Source organism: Gracilinanus agilis, chromosome 3 (genome assembly GCF_016433145.1).
Source record: "Gracilinanus agilis isolate LMUSP501 chromosome 3, AgileGrace, whole genome shotgun sequence".
In the NCBI taxonomy this organism is placed as follows: domain Eukaryota; kingdom Metazoa; phylum Chordata; class Mammalia; order Didelphimorphia; family Didelphidae; genus Gracilinanus; species Gracilinanus agilis.
The window spans coordinates 396,255,899-396,279,165 of NC_058132.1; the positions used below are offsets into that span (position 1 = coordinate 396,255,899).

The 23,267-nt window shown below is 37.0% G+C and overlaps 2 protein-coding genes and 1 pseudogene across 2 annotated transcripts in view; 2 read left to right on the plus strand and 1 right to left on the minus strand.

Moving 5' to 3' along the window:
* The window catches only part of LANCL3 (LanC like 3), a 68,360-nt gene extending 68,087 nt beyond the window's left edge, over positions 1-273 (plus strand). Inside the window, exon 5 of the mRNA XM_044669215.1 lies at positions 114-273. Coding sequence (XP_044525150.1) covers positions 114-273 — 160 coding nt within the window. The remainder of the gene's footprint in view (positions 1-113) is intronic.
* Positions 274-17,849: 17,576 nt separating this feature from the next.
* Positions 17,850-20,576, minus strand: LOC123241616 (annotated as a pseudogene).
* A 125-nt stretch (positions 20,577-20,701) lies between these two features.
* Positions 20,702-23,267, plus strand: part of XK (X-linked Kx blood group) — a 60,588-nt gene continuing 58,022 nt past the window's right edge. Inside the window, exon 1 of the mRNA XM_044666837.1 lies at positions 20,702-20,946. Within this exon, the coding sequence (XP_044522772.1) occupies positions 20,702-20,946 (245 nt within the window). The remainder of the gene's footprint in view (positions 20,947-23,267) is intronic.

The window sequence follows — 23,267 nt, forward strand, 5'->3', positions numbered from 1 at the left end:
ATGTGTATAAGAGACAGTTCCTTCCTTCCTTCCTTCCTTCCTTCCTTCCTTCCTTCCTTCCTTCCTTCCTTCCTTCCTTTCTCTCTGTCTCTGTCTCTGTCTCTCTTTCTCAGGTTTGCTGAGTTTTTGTTTACAGAAGAGTTCAAAGCAGGTTCCCGGGTATTGGAGAGCATCTACAGTCTGTATGAAGGCTTTTCTGGGACTGTGTGCTTCCTGATTGACTTGCTACAGCCCAGCCAGGCTGAATTCCCTCTCTTCAGTGTCTTTGTTTAGAAGATGACAATCACCAATGCAGCCACACAAAGGCACCTGGGATTTTCCTTTAGGATACAAGGAAGGCAATTTATAAATAAGCCAGACTTAGCGGTATCACTACCACTAGCCTTAACATTGCTGGGGGAGGGGGGGTGGGGACAGTAGGGGGAGGGAGAGAGGCATGTTGTGGGGGGTCAAGTGATGGTAAATGATACTAGATTTGAGAGGGAAACAAAACAATCTTTTTTAAAAATGACATTTCTTAAAAGCTTAGAGGTTCTCTATTTTAAGGAACAAATATGAGACCAGAGGTGAGAGAAAGGGAAAAAAACACGAATTACTTTTCAACTGATAGCATAAGAAAACAAATGAATATGGAACATGAAAATCTAAAAACATATGGATGCCCTGGAGATTGGAAAAAGAATTAAACAGTTGTAGGAGCTCCCCACCATTAAATCCAAGAACAAAGACAATCAAAGACCTATAGAGCTAAAAACTTTGAAAAGGGGTAAAGTTTTCTGATGGATGGAAAAGCAAAATCTTCTAGTTCTAAGTCTTATGTTCTATACTTATCGAAATGTTATTTTTACTGAACAAATATGTTTGCCCAAAGTCTACATTTATACCATTGCCTTGGGCACTTTGAAGAACCAATTTCACAATTAATTCTTAACCCAGAGATATTATGTTCCCTCCAATCTCATAGTACAGCCTTTCCTTGATCTCTTTCTCTTTTATTAAAATAAATAGAAATGCACATAAAATGCTTTAGCCTAGCAAATGTAGCAAGTGTCACGTCAAGTATTTTTGTTTTGATGTGTTAACAATATTGTCTAGTAATTAAATTGTAATTCGACAAGCATTTGTGAAGTTTCTACTCTTTGCAAGACACCGTACTAGTTGTTGATATACAAAGATAAAAAAGAAAAACCTCAGTATCTGCCCTTAGGAATTCATGGTCTGGTACAGGGGTTTAAAGTTGCATATCGTGACTGTAGTAGAAAATAAACTATGACTAAGTACATTGAATAAGAGATCCAACAAGATGAAGTGGGAGATGAGAGGAGGCAGAGATTATTTCTAGCTCAGGTGACATCTGAGCTGAATCTTAAAAGTATTTGGGAGGCAATGATATGGATCTCCTTCAGACACCTGGCATAGGAATATTCTTTTAAATCATTTTAAAAGTGTGTAATAATGTCTTTGAAAGTATTAATTGAATTTTAAAACTATTAGTCAACCAACCCCCCTACCCCAATACTGGGGTGACCAACTAACTACAAAGTCACATATTTTTCAGCTTCTGTTAGATTATTGTTGGACTAGTAATTCAGTCAGAGACCAAGAGAAACTTAATGTAACAAACTGAGTAAAGCATTACTCTCAGCAAAATGAATAGTTTAGGCTATTTCTTTTGTTACCTCAAGCACCTATTCAAAAGGTAAATTGCTCCAGAATTTTAGAGACAAGCTGTCAGAGAAATTTAAACCCTGCTGTGAATGGATAGAAATCTTAAAACAGTTCTGGTACAGACTTTGTTGCAGAACACTGTAAGGCATTGTAGGATTTTGAATGGGCTCCTCTACTTTTTATTTAATTTTTTACAATAAAAATCTATTTTCTCTTCTTCCCACCTTTACCTCTGTTGGGGGGAGGAAGGGGTTAAAGAAAAAACTCTTCTTATATATAATCAAACAAACAAACTAAAAATGTTGAATTGGCTGTGCCCAATAAATGTCTCATTCTGCAACCTGAGCCCATCACCCCTCCAATGAGGGGAGCGGAGTGGTTGATAAACCCAAATAAACATGTGAAAAATCATCTGCTTTCATCTGCATTCTGATTCCAACAGTTCTTAAGACAGGGAGTTCTAATTGAGAGCTACAGCATTAAGAGCTTATGCAAATAAATAAAATATTGACATTGTGCAAAAGGAGTTTATAAGGCATAGCATATGAAAGAAAGTCATTTATTCAACCTCTGTCCATAGGTTAGCCTGAGCCTGGGACCAAAGGTATAGCCCTAGAAAAGAATTTTGAGAAGCCAAGTAGTCCATCTCCCTCACTTTAAAGATGACAAAACTGAGACCCAGAACTAAGGTCATTCAGGTAGTTAATTATGAGATGCAGGATTTGAACCCATGTGATGTGACTTCAGAACCAGGACTTTCCCCAAGGTATACCCCTTAGCTAAACAGTTGGGCAAAACCAGTAAATGGAGTGAGCACCCCTGTCAGGATATGTAGCATTCTGCACATGCGAATCGTTACCTCTTTACCAGGAGGTGTTTTTCTCTATCTGATCTCTAATGCCAAAACAGATCATTGCAGTTCAGAATTTGGTTCCCTTTACTATTCTTTTCATTTAAGTTATTGTATTTATTGTGTATTTTGTTCCTTTGACAGCTACTTTTTAATAGAAAAAAAACTATATTTCTAAGCAAGTCTGGTATCTAAGAACTTGTTCCACTGTATTTCCAATATTTATTACTCATTCCTTGTTACTATTCATTACAACCACAATTGAGATTTTTAATGTTGTTCTTATGTCTATATTTGGATGCTCATATTTATATAAACACAAACCTTTACATGTTACTTCAAACAGTGATTTTAGGATATTCTTTTAAGTAATTTAAAAATATATTTTCTTTTAAGTAATGTTTAATTCTGGGGAGTTAGGAAACAGTATTTCTTAGATAGAATCTAAAACTTTTTGCCCAGAAGGATCCAGAACTTTCAAATAGCACTTAATCAAAGCAAAATCTTTCTACAGTGACTTTGAAACTTAAAGATAAATTAATTAATGAAAGCTACTCATATCTACTCTATATCTGGTTGACTACCTTCCTTCAAGATAAGGAGCTGAGAAAATAAATTGAGGCAAGGTTATAAAACAACTTATCTTATTGACAATTCAGTTCTAGGAATAAGAAAAACAGGAAAACAGTCCCTCTGTAACAAATGCCAATATTTATTTTCACGTAAATGGATTTCCTTGGATAAAAGGTATGACCTTGGTATGCCAAAGCATACTTGTGTATGCTACTTCCATAAGAAATAAAGATCTAAATTTCCTTTTGGAACAATTTCACCATTCTAGGTTAGAAGTATGAGTTAATTTTACCAGAATCTACATTTTTTTAATCCTTCTGTCTTAGGTCAGAAGAGTGGTAAGTACTAGGCAATCAAGGTTAAGTGACTTGTCACATAGCTGGAAAGTGTCAGAGGCCAGATTTGGAATAAACTCTTATTTGGTGTGGTGGGAGGATTTGGATTTGGAATTAAAAGATGGGGATTTGGACAACCTATGTTGGGATAAGCCATCCTATGTGAGCTTGGATAAATTATTTAATCTCTCTGGGTTTTAGTCTCCTCATCTGTTAAGTAGAGTGTTTTGTTGTATGGGTTGTTTTTGTGGGGAAAGAAGAGGTTGTTCTAGATAAGGCGATTCTAACTTTAAATAAATTCATAATCCCATAATGATCTCAAGATCCTTCCACCAAATAATGTGAAAACATCCTGTTTTAGAAAGTACAGAATAGATCACTTAAAATTGAACAGTTTAGACAGGGGTTATGAACAACTAAATAAAGAACATAAGAGCCAGAAAGGAAGAACTGGGGATAGTGGACTGTCTACTTTGCCTTCAATGCAAGGAAATGGTGAAAGAAGGGTAGATTGGAACCAGATTATTTAGATCCCTAAATACCAATAGAAGAATTTTAAATTTTCTTTGTTCTTTGGCAATGGGTCAAGAAAGAATGCGCCTTCTTACCAAAGAAAGTTTCTGAGTAGAGTTTGTGATATAATCAGAGCGGCACATTGGGAAATGATGAAACAATGATGGGAAGCTAGGAAGCAGGAAGGAGGTTATTATAATGATCCAGATGAGATGTTGACAAAAGAAGGAGGTAGTGTGGTTACAGTGAGACTAGAAATGAGTGTATAATGGAGAGAAAGGATCTGACAGTTGATTAGATATGAAAGAAGGAGAGGGAGGAATCAGAGACATCTTTGAGGTCTCAAACCTGTGTGACTCGTAGGAAGGTGCAGAAATAAGAAAATAAGAAAGCTAGGATAATGGTCAAGACTTAACTTTGTTTTTTTTTTTCAAGGGCAAAGTTGGGGAGATGAATCCTAAGAATCTATGATAAGTTAAGCTTGGATACATTGCAACTTAATCATTCTTATTTTAATACCAAAGATTTGTCCTTTGCGTAACAGTATGCTTTCTGGTATTCTAGGATATTATCTCTAGAAGCTTTTAAACACAAGTGTTCAACATTGTATTTTTCACAGTTAGAGGTAGAAGTCTAGTACTAGGTTCAAAGGATATAGTTATGAAAATTTTCAAAAGTTGACCTGAGAGGAACCATAAAAGAGGAAGGAAATGATAGCTCGTATTCTATTGAGATCACAGCAGTTAAAAATCCCAACCTACTATTTATCTCTTTTCCCAAATGAAGTTGTAAATCATTCCCACCCCCACTTTAGTTCTATCTGGGAAAGTTTGATTTATTTATTTCTAATGTGGGTGGTTTCGTTTTTATTTTGGAAGTGGTTCCATTTGAATCCTACTAATTGGGACCCTTCAGTGATCTCTATTAGGGCAATTTCTGAATCAAGTAAGTGGGCCATTAAAGTAATAACATCCCTTCCTATTCCCATAATGCAATGTAGGTATGAGCATAATGGCATTTCTTATTGCTGTCTGAATTTGAGCTCTTTCCTAGATTCATCTTTCTGTTACCTGTCCCAGGCTTTGATCAGATACCTTCTTTATCATTTTGCTTTCTTTAGACAGCAAATCACAGTGGCTTTGAATATACTTGAGAGTAGCCAAATATACTAGGCTTAGGTTTATGATTAAAACTAAGTAAAATAATATTGCAAAAGGAAAAAAAATCATCCATCTAATTTTTACTGACTGTCCACTAAGTACAGGAAAAGAGCCATGTTCATTAGAGTTCTCCAAATATGCTTCCCCATGAAATATCAATCTCCTTAGCGTATGCAATGCTCCAACATGTTACTGCTCTGGGGAATTAAAAAGATGTCTATAAGTGAGATGACATTAGACATGCCCATCATCACAAGCTTTTTTAACTTTACTTCATCAGTTGTGCCTTGCTTCCGGAGAGATCTGTTGGTGTATGGTATACACACAAATTTCCTTACTCTCATAGAGGATATTTGCATTAGGTAGAAAAGATTCCTGCAAAGACAAAGATCTGTTATAAGGCAAATATTCGTTCCTTGGGAGCAAAGGATTCACTGTCTGCACCAGAACCTACCAGAAGGTAGCACACCAGTTCTGCAGAGCCATTCAACTCCATTCAATTCAACAAGCATTTTATTAAGAATGGCACCATGCTAGACAATGCTATCTCTTTCCCCACTGTGCCTTGGAAGGGAGATAGCAAAACACTTCCTCACTGGCTTTGGCTGCTGAGGCGAATTCAGGCCAGAGAATTGTCTGACATATAATCAAAGCCTTTGATAGGGCCCTTTATGGGGAGCTGCATTAGTTATCCAATTGCATGTCTGGCCTAGCTCTAAATAATTAGCTTGCTCTTCAGATCGCTGCTTCTTGGTTACCTGATCAGAATGAGTCAGTAAGTTTTAAAGGGACAAAGCAGCATACAGATAGAGAAAGGAAAAGGAACCAGGGAAAATACCATAGCCGCATTGCCCAACAGGAGTCTCCTTCCTTATTTATTTGTATTTAATGATTTATTCCCTACCAGTTTGCACAGCATTTGAGATATCAGAGCAAGCATGAATCAGGACAATTTAAACAAAAAACAATAAACAGAAGCAAAAGCCATTAATAAAAAAAGTAGGGAAGAAGATGCCTGGGGCAATTAGGAAGAGATTGTTTCTTCTGGGGAAAAGTGAAATTTAATTCTGACTTCCCTTTTAGTTTAGGCAAACAGACATCCAGAACTTTTCCAGTTGTTAGATCAGGGTTAGAATTGGCAGTGAGTATATATCCCCATGTTTATTGATCATATTTAATTCTGGCAATCATTTCAATTCATTTTGGGTGCATCCTGGTTTCTACAAAGGATAACTTTTGCAATTAAGTAGCTCTTTTCCAATTGAATATAAATGCCTTGAAGGCAAGAAATGTTTTCACTTTTTTTTTTTTTTTTTTGTCATTCTCTTCCTAGCTACCTTATACACAACAGGTTCCTAACATGGAGTTTGCTGCAGTTTTCTTGGTCCTCTTGTAGTCTTGGTTCTCGTATTTGATTTGGATCATTCATACTCCTGATTAGTCATGTCTTCTCTCTGCTAAATGATAACCTCCTGTCTTTAGAACCACCTCTCATATATCACTGCGCAGTGGTCCTTTAGTAGCTATAATTACCCCCCCCCCAAGCTGGATAGAGTTCCGCATCTTTTTAGGGAAGCTAAATGGCCCAGTGGATAAAATGCTGGGCCTCGAATCAAGAAGATTCATCTTCTTGAGTACATATCTAGCCTCAGATATTTACTGTCTATGAGACCACAGCCAAGTCACTTAACCTTATTTGCCTCAGTTTCCTCATCTGGAAAATAAGCTGGAGAAGGGAATGACAAACTAATCCAGTATCTTTGCCAAGAAAACATGACTAAATAACAACAAGGCAAGAAATAAAGGAGTAGGACAGAGACAAACTTTATTTTAGGAGTTACCTTACAGAAAAGATCTAATTCTGCTGAGGCAGCTAGGTCACACAGTTGCTAGAAAACTGGGCCTAAAGTCAGAAAGATCAGTGTTCAAATCCAGCCTCAGACAGTTACTAGCTGTGTGACTTTGTTTAAGCCATTTAATTCTGCCTCAGTTTCCTCAACTATAAAATGGGGCTAATAATAACATCTGTCTTATGGGGTTATTGTGAAGGTAAAATTAGATAACATTTACAAAATGATTAGCACAGTTTCCAGAAAATAGTAGACACTTAAAAATACTTGCTCCCCTCCCTATTAGGTCTTATGTTCAAATATGGCATCTTATTTTAATGTATAATTTTAATTTTTTTTAATATACAAATTAAATGTCTCTGTCCTGGTACCATATATTGACTTGTCTCCTAAAAGGAGAGTAAAATCATGAGAGTTTATGTTTCTTTGGACTTCAACAGTTTATGAAGCACTGTCATGTAACAAATTTGGTCATAACAATCCCAGAATTGGAAGATAGGACAGATATTGCCATCTGTATTTTACAAATGAAGAAACTGAGGTGTAGAGAAGTCAAGTGTCTTTGCCCAGGGCCACTTGGTTACTAACTGATTCTGAGACCTTTGTACCTTTTAGATTCTTTTGCAGGATATTTTCTTTAGAAATCTGATTATCCAATCAAGCAAAGTAAGGGAATATCCACTCCATTAAGGTTTTCTCAAGTAGAGGAAGAGGAAGAAGATGCCCCCGGGGAAAAGAATGGAACTAAGGGGACTATATTAAAACATGTCAGATAAAGTATTCTAAAACATGGTTTCAGTGTAGACTTCTCAAAAAATACAAGAAGTACTTCAGAGATGCTACAATTATTGAACGTACATTTTTCTTCCTTTTCTTTTATTTATGAAGAAAGTCTAGCACTTCACTTTTATTATTTCTTCTACTCCCTAGAGAGGACACTGGATTCCCACCCCTTTCCAATGGAAGGGTCTTGAGGTTTTAAAGGATCACTGTGAATATGTTATAGCCCTAGAACATTTTCACAATTTGGGTTTCCATCATAATAAAACTCTTGAATAAGATCTCTGTTAATTTCCCTTTCTCCTCCTCTCTTTTGTTTTCTTCTCCTCCTTGCAATTTCCCACACATAGACCATGGGAATTTTCACAGTAATAGATTTGCCTAATTTCTGGGAAAGGTATTCTGGAAGCTGTTATCGATGTTCTATCTAAACGGACGGCTGAAACAGAAGTTTTGGATTCTCCTCTTGTACTCAATTTCCCCATAGACCAAAGCATCATTTCTTGTTACTCTCAAACTTGAAACTTTCTATCTTTTTTTGTTTGTTTGTTTCAGTTCTGACAATCCCCAGTTTGATCTACATGACCGAATCATCTGAATTTTTGTAATAGATCTATGGGCATAGGTCTTTATTGATTTCCAAAATAACCCTGATTTTCTGTGTCTCCTTCTTTACAAAAGCAATCTTCTGAAAAGAAAAGGTATAGTAGGAGGAAGACAACTTCTTATGGACATTAAAAATAAAACATCTTAATGTGTATTGATGTAAACATGAGGCATTTAGAAATCTATTAGAGAAATTAAGCTTCTGCTGATGTTTTACTACATGTTGTCTGTGATGTTAATTTATGGTGTTTACCTTGGTGTCCAGTAATTTTGTGTATTATGTGAAGTAAAAAATTTAGTAGGCATTAGTATAAAAGAATTATATATTACTTACACCTGTTGGCAATCATCAGAAAATTACTTTTCTTAAAATTTGATCTTAACAGGGGCTTGTAGCACTTCCTCAAATTGGGCATCTCTTTAGAGTCCAGGGACAAACTCCATTGTCAGTGCTAAATGTTAGATCTTGGTTAGGAGAGTAATAACTCTACAGAGTGGGAGAGCTAGGTAGTACAGTTAACAGAATTTTGGGCTGATGGTCATACTCATTTTTCTGAGTTTAAATCTGGCCCACAGGCACTTATTAGCTCTGTGACCCTGGGTGAGTCACTTAACCCTATTTGCCTCAGTTTTGTCATCCGGAAAATGAGCTGGAGAAGGAAATGATAAACCTCTCCACTAGCTCTGCCAAGAAACCCCCAAATTGGGTTACAAAGAGTTGGACACAAATGAAAAAATGACTCAACAACAATTCTTCAGAGTAGATTTGTTTAAATGACCAGATCTGTCTCTTTTGGGGAAGGGAAACCCTTTTAGGATAGTAATAGCTTGGCAACTCTATGCTCTTTAATTCAATTTCATTTTTATGCAGACGCTCAGAGGAGTAAGATTGGGACAACCAAAGGCAAAGATTAGCTCTTGGATCAATCTGACAGAGACCTCTACCATGATATTCTTTTCAAAAAGGCAGCACTCTTCCCATCTTTGAACATCTAATGGCATTCTACTCAGATAGATGGAAGGGGCAGATCCTCATTATCTAGCAGCAAACTGGAATAGGTAATGAAAGAGGCCTCAGCTAATATCACCAATATGAAGAATGGGTAAGTCAGTGCTTTATCCTTTTGGATTAATGTAGCAAATCTACATTGACAAGAACCCAGTAAATGAATATTTCAAATCAAATTATATCCAAAAGCCATATGCCAGAAATACTCAGGGCTTGTATGGCAATGCTACATCTTAATCAGTGATGGGAAATTTTCCAAAAGAATAGCACAGAATTTGCTTCATTGCACAAATATTTTTACAGAACTCACAGTAATTATAGAAATAGGGCTTTATTACCCTGTAGAAAGAATCTATGAATATGTCATGTATAGTAGTAGTAGTAAACTAGTACAGTTAATTACCAATTACCAATTAAATATCAATTACCAATAAAGGAATAATTTGTAGTCTTACTAACATACCTAATCCTGTCAGAGAATTACTATTAAAGTGACTGTTCACATGATAAGCAGCAGCAAAAATAATATTCATAATAAAATTATATCCCTTGGAATATATTTGGATTGGGGTACAGTCCAAAGTTAACAATGTTTAATAAAGTATATATGTACCTATACTTATATGTGGATACCTATACATACATATATATATATACATATATGACTGTAGAAGCCATCAATGAGTAGTCAAATAATAAAAATTAGCTATTACTTTAAAATTCTTATAATGCACATTAGAATGCCAAATCCAACACTAGTTCTGAATTGTATAATTCTAATTTTCAATGACTTTTTTGCAAGGTAAATGGCAGATGCTTTTTTCATAAATATCTTTTTGTAGACGCAAAAGACCCTGGGCTATCTTGGTAACAACTCTATAAATTGTTTCTGGGTACTTTTGGGGTACATTCAAAAGTAGAACTATAGCAATTAGGTCCAAACACAACAAACATTTTGCCAAATGCTTTAATATATTCCACAATGTCATAACTCACTGAATTAAATGCATTTTTGAAAATATAATCTCAAGTATTCTGAAATATTACATGTTGATATGTCCATTTTTTTTAATATAAGTATCATGGGAATTTGTTGTCCAGAGTCTGATAAAACCTTTTCAGTATTTTTGTCCTTTCAGAGAAATGCAATGAATTGTATATTAATTGGACATGCATGCAAAGGGAAATGTGAACACATATGGAATCTGGCAGATACATGCTCAAAGACAAAACAAAATATCAAGGTTTAAATATAGACAAGAGTCCAAGGGCATGGTTGTTACCTGATGTGCATTTCTGAAAGAATGAACTTGACAATGCTGATCACATTCTAAGTTCTTATATTGATTGCTCACAGAATAAGGAGCTACAGCCTAATATTATTTCCCTTTTAATTGTAATGTTTCCTCCCAGCCATAGTAGGATATAGTCTTTTTAGAATCAAGGCTAATTCTGTTTTTGCAGAAAATGTATCCTCTGTTTTACAAACTGCTATCACAATGTTCTAAAACACACTGTGACATTTCCTATGTGTTTTCTGTCTTAGTTTTGTATCATAAATAATAACTCAGTAGAAACTGGAGTTTATAGTACTTACAGCAGTGTTATAATGTTGGCTTACCAGTGAAACACCCACATGTACAAAGAGCCACCTTGTTAATATAAAACTTGTGATGATCCTTTGCCTTAAAATAAAGTCTAACCTTAAATATGGAAACTGTGTGTGGTAAGCATCTTCCTTTTAAAGTCTGTCTAATTCGTACAATTCTATTCAGCTAACATCTAATGACCCACTCTACAAGGCACCAGGGCCACAAGGTGGCACAGTGGATAGTTTTGGTTCTGGGGCCGAGAACACTCATCTTCCAGAGTTCAAATCCTGCCTCAGATATTTCCTAGCTCTCTGACCGTGGGCAAGTCGCTTAACCTTGCTTGCCTCAGTTTGCTCAACTGTAAAATGAGCTGGAGAAGGAAATGGCAAACCACTCTAGTATCTTTGCCAAGAAAATCCCAAATGGCATCACAAAGTGATGGGTGCGATTGAAAAATGACTAAACTGAATGCAAGGCATCATGTCCTAACAGATAAAGAGGTAGTCTGGAAATCAGAAACACCTGGGTTCTGACACATTCTGACTATTTGACCCTGGGAAAGTCACTTAACCTCTAATCCTCTAACCTACATTGGCAAGTTTTCCTCACCCAAGAGTTCCAGATCACCTGTCTGGTCTCTCTCCCTATAACATGTGGCACTATGCCAGACACAAAATCAAGAATGAAACAGTGCCTGCCTTCAAGGAGCTTACATTGGAGAGAGTCAGCATATACACAGGTAAGTAAATATAAAGTATATAGAAAATAACACAATTCACTTTGAGAGAAAGAGAAAATTAACATATTGGGCAAATCAGAAAAGAACTGTAAGAAATGGTATCTGAATTATGTCCTGAAGCAAGCTAGACATCCCAAGAGACAAAGCAGAAAAGGGGTTGCATTTCAGATAGGTGGGGGATCATCGAGGCAAAGGCACAGAGATGGGAGAGAAAAGAGTGGGGTTTGGGGTAGCAGACCAATCTTTGGGGAATAGAGAGTGAACCAAAGAGTGATAAGAAATGAGACTGGTAAAAGTAGGAGATAGGACCTTATCGTAGAAACCCTGCTATGCTATGCTGAGGGTTTTGTATTTTATCGTGGAAGCAATAGGAAGCTATTGAAAATGTTTTAGCCATATTGGTTTGGCACTTCTAAGATGCAGATTTGGCATTGACTGCCTTGATCTATAGTTTGGTGATTTTCTAGTCTTCATAAAAGCATATTAGCAAACCATTAAACAGCAGGGCCTTGTACTTTAGCTCTTTACTCTACCCGGCCCCAAAACTTTATAGACAAATTGGCTATCCAACATATGGCCTAAGAAGAATAAACATCATCATTCCCTATGTGCCCCTTTTATTGATTCTCAATAAAACTCTCTTTTAGACGATTTTTAAAAAGAAAACAATCAGAATTCCAGAAGAATTCCTCTTAAACTGATCCTGTAATCAAGAAAGAGAGTTCTCAAAATAAAAGGATCAAATCTGTAGTGGTTACACAAAGGATATCATTCTTCAGGCTGGCACACAGGAACAATTATGAGAATGGTTTGCTCTAGGGAGAAGGGCATTTCTTTATGGTCTTTTAAATGATGTTGCCCTTTGTATCATTAGTCATTGTGAGATGATAAGACTAGAGCCTATGAATTGCTTCTTTTGGGGTAATTATATGTTAGCTGAAGGATTCATTTCATTCAAAGCAATGTTGTTATAAGATGAAGCCACTGTGCTTAAAAGGGAATACGGAATTTTTATAGTGCTAGGAAATCATAAAATGTTCTTGAATATGAAGACTTTTCCATTTGGGGAGTTGTTTAGTCACTAATATACTAACCGTGTGTAAAATGTTGCAGTTAGATTTCATTAAGCCAAAGGCTCTGAGATGAGAGTCAATTCCATTGCTTATGCCAGAAAATATTTGCTAAGGCAACTGATGAAAATACAAAGTCTCTGCCTTCCAAGAATTTATAATCAAGGGCGATAAAACCAATACTGATCGGCATAATACATAACATCATATGATAATATATTAGCAAGTTACAAAAAAAATAGCTATGCCAGATCTGAGGAGGGAAGGCCTTTAGAAACCAAGTTTTAAAGAATGGGTAAGAATTCCACAAACATCATATAGTTTCTTTACACAAATAGGCCATTTACTAGGACATAAAGAAATAACAAATAAGTGCAAGAAAAAAGTAATCCCAAACAAATCTTTTATAGACCATAGCATAATAAAAGTCATTAACAGAGAAAAGAGTTTTAAAAAATAGACTTAAATCGATGCTTAATAATGGCATGTGAAGAATGAATGTCAGAAAAAATCATTTAAACAATTAATAATTATACCAAAACAAATGATGATGAAATAATGAAATAATATAGCTAAAGCAATCCTTGAAAGAAAAGGATGAATTGAATATGTAATTTATGAAATTAGAAAACCAGTAAGTAAATAAAAAACAAGAACAATAGAGGACATTTTGAAAATTAAAGGAAAATAGATAAACTGAAAAACAAAAGGAGTATATAGGACTAAGAACTAAAAGCTACTTCTTTGAAATGACTTAAAATTTTTAATAAACTTCTAGTTAACCTAATTACAAAGAAAAATAAGAGAATGAAATTAACAAAATAAAAATGAATGAACAGAATCACAACAAAGAAGAAATTAAAATAATAATCAGAGCCTACAACAAACTTACTTTTCAGCAAAACAGTAAAATTTGGAGAAACTGACAATCATTTACAAAATAAAGAATATGCAAATTAATGGAACCCTAAATAGATGTCTTCAAAATCCAATATCAGAAAAGGAAATTGCACCAGACATAAAGGTAACTTCAAAGGAAAAACAATGACAACATTTTTCCAGATAGATTTAGAGGTGAATTCCATGAAATTTTAAAATAACAATACCTATCTAGAATTGAGGGACCACTGCTGGGCAAACAGGGATTGAGGAATTATCCCTCTCTCTTCTAAATTAAGGTCTGAGTCTCCACATTTGTATTGTAGCATATTCTGCCTTGCAGGAATCTGCCATTAATTATTGAGACTTACTTCCCCTTTCTCACACCAACTTGCCTATTAAGTTTCTTACCTAAGTAAACAGGATTTCCTTTTTGAATGATAATAAATTAGGTTATTATTCATTTTTAAGGTTTTCCCAAAAGGAGAAATTATTTTTAAAATGTGCTTAGTATAAAATATGAATTAGGTGAGGGATAGATAATTTTTCATTAGTTTTCTAATTTCATAAATTTCATATTCAGTTTGTTCATACTTTCCCCCCTATTTTGTTAATTGTGTTTTGGGGAATATAATTTTCCCCAAAGAGAGGACTGTTTTAGCTGTATTCTAGAGATTCTTGTATACTTTCTCAGTATTAATCAAAAAAGTCTAAGCATTAAAAAAACTTGCAAGTATATGTATTAAGATAACATGATTCCATAACTTGATTGGCACAATCTGATTGGAAGATGATACTTAAATTTCATTCTAATATGAAAAAGTGTGTAGGACTGTTGATTGGGCATTAGATATTTCATCTTAGCTCTGCATTTTCACTCTACTGTAAACTTGAACTTCATGCTTAGCTAATTCTGAGGCCAAACCTCACTTTTATCTACCTCAGTGAACTGTTTCTGATATCAAGGAGCTCCAACTCAAGGGGCCCAAGTTCTCTTGATATTTTGAACACGCAAGGTCACATCCAACCATGCAGAAACATCTCTCTCTCTCTCTCTCTCTCAATATTGATTTGTCTAAGATCAGGAAAGGACAAACACAAAAGACGCAGAGACAGCTAGGATTCTAGTCAAAATTTTGTCTAATTTACACATTTTGTGCTGTATCAATCAAACTACTAAGCTGGACCAAATAATACAATTAATTTGGAAGAACAGAGGACTAGAATTTCAAGAAATTAATGAAAATATTTGAGAATAAGGGGAGTTAACACCTTTGGACCTCAAGTTATAGTATAAGCACTAATTGTCCAAACTATTTGGTACTGATTAAAAATAAAATAGTACAACCAAACAGAAAAAAAGGAAAAATTAGAAACAACTGAACTCAAAAGCCTAGTATTAAATAAACCTGAAAATATAAAAATTACTAGGGAAAGAATTCTTATTTAACAAGATCCATTAGAAAAACAGGAAAGCAATCAAGCAGAAATTAGGTTTAAACCAGTATCATACCAATATGACACAGTAAATTCAAAATGTATACTTGACCTCAAAATGAAAGGTCACATCACTTAAAATTTTTTGAAGAAGACTGGATCAGGCAACTTCCTCCATGATAGCCAGAGGAAGATTTAAAAAATAAAAACAAGTAATAAAGAAGAGTATAAAAGATAAAGCAAATAATTTTGAGTATTTGAAATTGTAAAGCTTTTGCATGAATAAAATCCACACACCTGGGATAAGAAGAGAAGTGAGTGATTGAAGGGGAAAAAAGATGAGCATAAAAATATCTCTAATAAAGGACTGATTTATATCACCATACATATATTCTTTGTGAAAATTTTAGAATATGTCAAATTTAATTAGGTAGTTTCAACACTGCCTATTTTATCTAAACTCTAAATTTTTTTCTGCTCTCTTCTGTTTGCTTTTTAGTGGGTCATTAATACGTTTGCATTTTTCTTCATTTTTAGCATCAATATAACTACCTTTTTCATTTCTTCCCAACTCTCTCCTGCCAAAAACTTTCTCTAGTGCTTTGTAAACCTTAAGGCATTATTTACATATCCTCACAGCAAACTTTCAAGACAGATATTATTATTATTCTCATTTTTTGCAAGTGAGGATACAAAGGCAAACAAAGGTAGATGATTAGTCCAGAGTTATATAATTAATAGGTGTCTGAGGTAAGGTTTAAATTTAGGTCTTTCTGACAGCAATTCCAGTTGTCTACCATGCCACCTGACTGATCTATATAAACAAAAATGAGTGTCACCTAGTAACAAAAACATATAGTTATAGAAAAGAAATGTGCAAATAGGCCATTTCTAAAAATGCACATTTCTGATTCAGTGCCTCTACTATGTAAAATGCAAATGCTACAGGATGAAAAGTATGATTCATCATCAGACTTCTGGAGTTCTGACTAGTAATTATGTTTATTATAGTTCTTAAATCTTTTGCATTTGCTTTTTAAAAGAAATAATGTTAAGATCATAAATAATGATAAATATATTATAGATATTATATAATTATATGTTACATATAATTATATAATATACACATATTATAAGTACAAATAATTTTTCTAGTTCTTCTCTTTTCATTTTGTGTCATTTTATACAAATCCTCCCAGGTTTCTCTGCATTGGTTCCTGTTGTCATTTCTTTTGATATAATTATATTCTATTACATTTATATACTGTATTTGTTCAACTGTTTCCCAAATTATGAGCACTCATTTTGTTTTTCCTTCTTTGCTATAATGAAAAGTGATACTATAATATCTATTGTACATTGAGATCCTTTCCTTCTGTCTTTGATCTCTTTGGGATATATGCATGGCAGTGGTATCATTGAGTAAAGGTATATACAAGTCAGTGACTTTGTAGGAATAATTCCAAATTAAATTCCAAGATGGTTGTACAATTTTACTACTGTACCAACAGTACAATAATATGTTTCTACTCATGCTACTATATTATTGATAGAATTAGGAACTAGTCTAAGCATTCTGGAAAAACATTTGGACCTATGCCATGAAAATGACTGAAATGTCCAATCTTTTGTATATGTGCTGCTGAAGCAAGCATATATCCATATGACTTTGATCTGAGTATGCCCTGCTAGGCACATATCCTAAGTAAATCAAATAAAGAAAGCAAAGTTTCCAATGCACCAAAATATAACAGCACTTTTTGAAATATCAAAAAACTGGCTGCTGATTAAGTAGGAAATGGCTAAACAAAAAATTGTAGGAAATGAACGAAATAAAATGTTACTGTTCTATAAGAAATAATAAATCTGAAGAATACAAAGAAACATGGAAAGACTTAAACAGATATAGAGCAAAGAAAGCAGAACCAGGAAAACTGACAATGACTTAAAAAATATATAAATGGAAATAATTAGATGGAAAATGAATACTTTGTAATTATAATGAGCCAACCTAACCATGAAGAAGAAATGACAGAATGCACCTTTCTTGCTTCTTTGAAAGGATGGGGGAACTATAAAGATGGTTCACTGTATATAATGCCAGAATTAGCTGATATATTGATTAGTTTTGCTGAACTGTTTTTTTTCCCCACTCCTTTTTTCTTGTTATAAGGGGTGACTCTCTAGGTTGGAGAAAAGAAAATGATATATTGGGAAATGAAGTTGTTATAAAAACAAAATATCAATTAAAGATATTTTGAAAGAATTCAGTAGACAAAGGGGGAAAGGATGTATTGAAAATGACTTGATTAGACACCAAAGTGAGAAAACTAAAAAAGATGGGTTGAAGATGGAATGGGGAGAGAGAGTAGTCTAGTTTTTATATGAAGAGTAATTTAAAACTAGAAAGGTAGGTTATTTCTCCATTGTGAGAAGCCTTAAATGACAGGTAGAGGAATCTGAGCCTTACCTCATGGACATAATGAAGACACTGAAGATTTCTGAGTGAAAAGACCATCTTTGTCAAAGATGGATGACTCTGGAAGAACAATGAATGATGGCTTGGACAGGAAACAGTGAAGATAAAAGTCAAGAAATAGGCAGAAAGACAGTCCTGCATACACATACATCCATTATTTCTTTTCTTCTCATGTAGACTTGATTTTTGCCACATCTCCCCCAAAATGACTGAAGAACTTGGTTTTCTTTTTTCTTTTATTCAAAATTGTTTATTGGAATAGGGGCACCTAGAAATGAGCTGTAATATGATGCATTTCCAGCAGGTTGTTCAGAATAATGTCAGATGTGATCCCAATCTTCTTGGCAAGCTCACCATGTTCCATGGTGCTAAGATAGAGATAATGATTACAGAGTTCCCCATAAAGGACATTGTGTACAGCATTCTGGACTCCATATGATAGGCAAAAAGTGAGGTGTGCATCTCAATGGAATCTTTCCTACCTGCCAGGGAGCATCATGTAGGACAAACAGCTGACAGCACACTGATCCTAAGTGCTCTCCTTGACTTTTGAAGTAAAGGAATCCCCTTGGACAGTTAACATGGTGGAAAGGGGCAAAGGAGTCTATGGGGACATCAATACCCTGGAGTACAATTGAAGGGCTCTCTGACTAGTCACCAGCAACCAATGGGGTGATAACCCTGCAATTATAAATGTCTTCAAAGAAACAGATCTGGGCAACATGGCCCCAGATATCAGCACTCTCTTCAGTTCCACAACCTCTCTGGCTTCTTTTTTTGATGGCTTTGCCTGTTTCTTCTTGAAACTGATGTTCTGGGGAACCTTTTGGAATCATACTTTGAGGCTGTTCTGGCTGAACAGGGAGTCTTGGATAAAGGCCTCATAGGTTCCTATATGGGCAGGTAAAGGAGCATCTGATGGTTGCCCAGGGAAACCACTACTACTTCCTTAACAAGAGGAAGTTCCTCTTGCTTGTCTCCTCTTCCATCTTGGTGTCATCCTGGGTAACTGGCTGTCCAAAGAAGATGCCTACTAGTATCCACTGCTCAACAGGGAAATTCTTCAGTAGAAATTTTTCACCAGGGATTCACCTGGGAGCTACCATATTTCCATGGCCCTATTCTCTCTCTCTCTTTTTTTTTTGGTAGTAAATTACATTTATTTTTTTAAACATTTTTTAATATTCATTTTTAACATGTTTACATGCTTCATTTTTAACATGTTTACATGCTTCATCTATTCTCTCTTATTAACACACACCAGTGGATAGGATAGCCTTGTATAGTATAGGGACTTCTTTGCTGAGTGAGCCTTTCTTTGCTGGGGCTGAATAGAGAAGTGGTATCTCCACACAACATCTCCTCTTCATCATCCCCTTTGGGCTGATCAAGGACCCTAGGCTCTCAGACTTCTGGGCCCTTTGGCTTCCCAGTTCATCCCGAGCCCCAGCTGCTCTCTTCTCAGTGGTGAAATGTCCCACTGACATCCTAGTATATACAAAGTGCAATCCAATCACCTGGATTTCTCCAAGGAAGCTTGTGAAAAGCCAGCCAACAGTTATTGTCCTTATTTTCAGAAATAAAAAAGAAAAAATTTCAGTCATATGACCCTCAATACTTATAATGAGCACATAAAGGATTAGCCATTGCACACTACACAATGGGAAAGCCCAGGTCCACAAGAATGAAGTGCAACTGGTTCTTTCTCTCTAGCACATAAATACTGAGGTGCCACTTCTGGCAACATATTAATTGTCACCAGTGGACAGTGGGACCCTGCCTAGCAAAGCTACTCCAGTCTAGTTCCATGATCTTCTAGTCTGTCTGTTAGAACACAATAGAATTCTCTTCTCCTAGAATGAGAAAGTTCTGTTGCTTCCTATCATCTTTTTCTGGGGAGCTGGGACCCCATTTTGCCTCCAGCCTCTTGATAGTCTCATCCTTTTTCTTGCATAAGGGTTTGATGACTGGCCACACATGATAACAACTGTGCAGTTCAAAAATTGTTACCTCCTGCATCCCAATGCTTTTTTGAAGCACAAAGAATCCTGTATTCCAAACAAGATGAGATTGAGTGGGCTCATAGTACCCTTGAAGGAATTGTAGTTTGATGGTTGAGCCCTGACGCATAAAGCTGGGGGATCTCAGTCACATTGCCTTCAGCATTGCCAAAGGAATTGCAATACATGGAAAACTCCTGCCCTATAAGGCCACTTGTATACAGCATAAGTGGTGGTACCAGGCAGAGGGTGTCTCACAGCCTGTGCTGAGCACTGCCCATGTTGCCTCCTCATGGGTTTTGGCTGTTGGGCTCGCTGAAGCCAAGACATTGATTTTTTCCAAGAGCCTTCCTGGCCCTTTGGAAAGAAGTAAGGAGCTCTAGGACCCAGGGGATGAACTCATGAATTTGACCAGCACTGGCATGACTATATTTAAAGACTCTAAAAGTAGGTTGCCTCGGAGGCTGTGGAGGAAATAAAGTTCACAATCCCCGTGCTTCCTCTTGGCCCAGCTAAATCCTGGAAGGGTTTCTGTTGCAGTTAGGGTTGGAGGTGAGCACGGGTATTCAAATATAAACCTTAAAAAAAAAAAGGTGAAGCTTAGGGAATACCGCCAGGAGGGGGACACCTGAATCCCCGCCCCTCTCATCCCTCCACCCCCTTCCTCTCAAGGCTGCCACCTGTCAGCAGCGCTCACTTCTCCCTCAGCTGCGCTAGGTCAGGCTCACAACAAACCAACTAACACTTTCTTGGAAATGAGCCCAACCAGGTCTGAGTAGGGGCCAAGGCCGTCGCCGCAGCTGCCCTCTCTCCCCGCCCTCTTCCCACCCCGGGGACTGGGCAGCCAAACTGCGGCAGACAGGCCGGGTGGCCGAGGCCAAGGGTGCCCAACTCTACCACGCAGCAGCTTTCCCCACCCGGACAGTCTTTCTTCCCCCGGCTCCACTGCAGAAGGGATCAGCAGCGTGGCGGCGGTGGTTGGCAGGGAGCAAAAGCCGGCCGAGAGGAGGGAGCACCGGGAAGGAGCAATGGACATATCAGGCACTTGTCACCCGCCTCTCTCGCCCGCTGCTGCTGGCGCTCACAGATAACCAGGCTGGCGGGCGGGCCCCGAGGGGCTGCAGCGGCGGTGGCCGGGTGACTCCGTGGGAGGGGGAGGAGATGAAATTCCCCGGCTCTGTCCTGGTGTCCGTGTTCCTGTTCGTGGCCGAGACCGCGACCGCCCTGTACCTGAGCAGCACCTACAGCTCTGCGGGAGACCGCATCTGGCTGTCGCTGACCCTGCTTTTCTCCCTGCTGCCCTGCGTGCTGGTGCAGTTCACGCTCATCTTCATCCACCGAGACCTGAAAAGGGACCGGCCGCTGGTGCTGCTGCTGCACTTGCTGCAGCTGGGACCCCTGATCAGGTAGGTGGCAGCCTGGGGCCTGAGGCGCAGGCGGGCCAGTGGGGCGGGTGTTTGTCGTGGTTTGTGCTCCTCTTCCCAAACTGGGAGCACTTTCAGGTTTTTTCTCCCTCCATCCTCTCCTCTGGGTGCCCCTCCCTTCCAGCCGTATCTATTGCCTCAGGCTGACACTGGGGAAGTGGCCCCCCTGCGGCCTACTGGTGATGGAGGCCGCCCTCCACGGGGGCGGGAAAGAGGGAGAGAACTCCTAATGTATTAATATAGGCGCTAGATGCATGGACGACAATATCGGGTCCTTGATGATAGAAAGGATCCCCATCTGTCTGTGATTCCCGGTTCTCATCTTGCAGCTCAAAGTTGATGTCACCAAGAATGTGGACAGGTTGTAGAATTCAAGCTACCAAATAAATGGACTAGATTTATTCTGCATAATAAATGTCGGTAGTCAGGATATTACTTGTGCCAAGTATAAAGACAAATTCTGGGAAAGAAGGCATGCCACGCCCTTTCTTTGTGTAAATAGAAAACTAGATATACATAGCCATTCTTATGGGTTGTAGTCTTGGGGTTTTTCCCCCAATGTTTTGCATTTTGATCCCTGTGCCAAGGACTGTGTATATAGGTAGTGTCCTGTTGAACTTGTGCTGTTGAAATGACTTTCCTGTTGTTCTTATGGTTGTGGGCATGTCCAATTAAAGTCCCTGTATCAATCACCATGAACAAAAAGCACTTGCCATTCAGCATTCTTTTAGAACATTTTTTTCAGATTGTTATCAGAGCATTCCCCTGTTTTATCCATTTGTGCCAAACACAAACACTTAGTATTCTATAAATAAGTGGATATTTTACTTTAACAGATTGAAAGGGTCCCCAAGAAGAATAATGTTTATGGATAGCAAAACACAAGCAAAAAAATGTAATGACCATGGAAAGTACAAATGAAGATTTGGAATGTCGTAGACCAAGGCTTCCTAACCTTGGATATATGAACTTTAAAAAAATAATTAGCTGTACTTCATTATAATTGGTTTCCTTTATAATCCTATGCATTTATTTTATGCATTTAAAAACATTATTTTGAGAAAAGCTCCATAGATTTCACCAGACTTCCAAAGGAGTCCATGACAAGAAAATATAAGAATCCTTGTAATAGATCGATGATTTTAAAAAAGAAAAAAGGAGCAAAGTCTAGGCAATCATCTTATGGATATATATTTAACCAGAATTTGCCATCTCACTTGGCTTAGTAGAAAGAATCTGATGATCTGTTCATTAACTCTACTATCTATTGTCTGTGTCTCTCTGATGCAGTTTGTGCCTTAGTTTCTTTATGTGGAAAATAAAGAGGTTGGACTTGATGATCTCCATCTCCAAGGTCCTATACTAATCCTGAACCCGCCACTCATCGTTTACTCATTTAAAATGAAGCTGAGGAGCTGGAAGACAATAAAACAGAACTAAAACTAAACAACTCAAATAGAGTAGAGGATACAGATGCAGACTTAGGAGAGAAGTTGGAGGATATTGAGTTCAGCCCCCTCACTTTATACATGCAGAAACTGAGCCCCAAAGAGGTTAAGTGAATTGAGCATAGTAGCACAGGTAGTAAGTGATAAAAGTAGAAGCCAGAACCTCTGACACTAAATTCATTGTCTTTTCATTGCACCATGCGCCCTCTCAGTTTCACAGCTTTTGCATTTTCGTGGAAAGGGAGTTCGATTTTGGTTTCTCCTAAAAGCCTTTTTAAAAAATCCCTTACTATTGGTTCCAAGGCTTGGTAAAGGTTATTGTAAAGGAATGTTAAATGTTAAGCAATGATGGTTAAGTGACTTGTCCAGGCTCATACCAGTTAGGAAGTATCTGAGGTCAGATTTAAACCCAATGCCTCTTGTCCCCAGATCTGGCTCTCAATCTATTGAGCCACCTAGCTGCTCCCTAGAGCCTTTTAAACTAAGAGTTCAAACAGGACTTCAAAAACTTACTAGCTATGAGACTCTGGGCAAGTCCCTTAACCTTGTTTGCCTTTATTCCTCATCTGTGGAATGGGGACACAGTGGAGAAGGAAATGGCAAAACAAAGTCCATGCAGTCATTTAGAATCAGAAACAACCGCACAACAATAGCAAGAGCCTCTTATTCTTACTTTACATATAATTATAATAATTTTAATTTTAAGCTCACAATACATTAGAAACCCAAAAGTAGAGAATGGAGTTGTATGAGTAGACAATTAATAGACAATGTCATGAGAGCAAGGAAGGAGACAAAAAACCCCAACCTAACAATGTCATTAAAAACATAAACAAGGAGTAAACAAAATAAAAC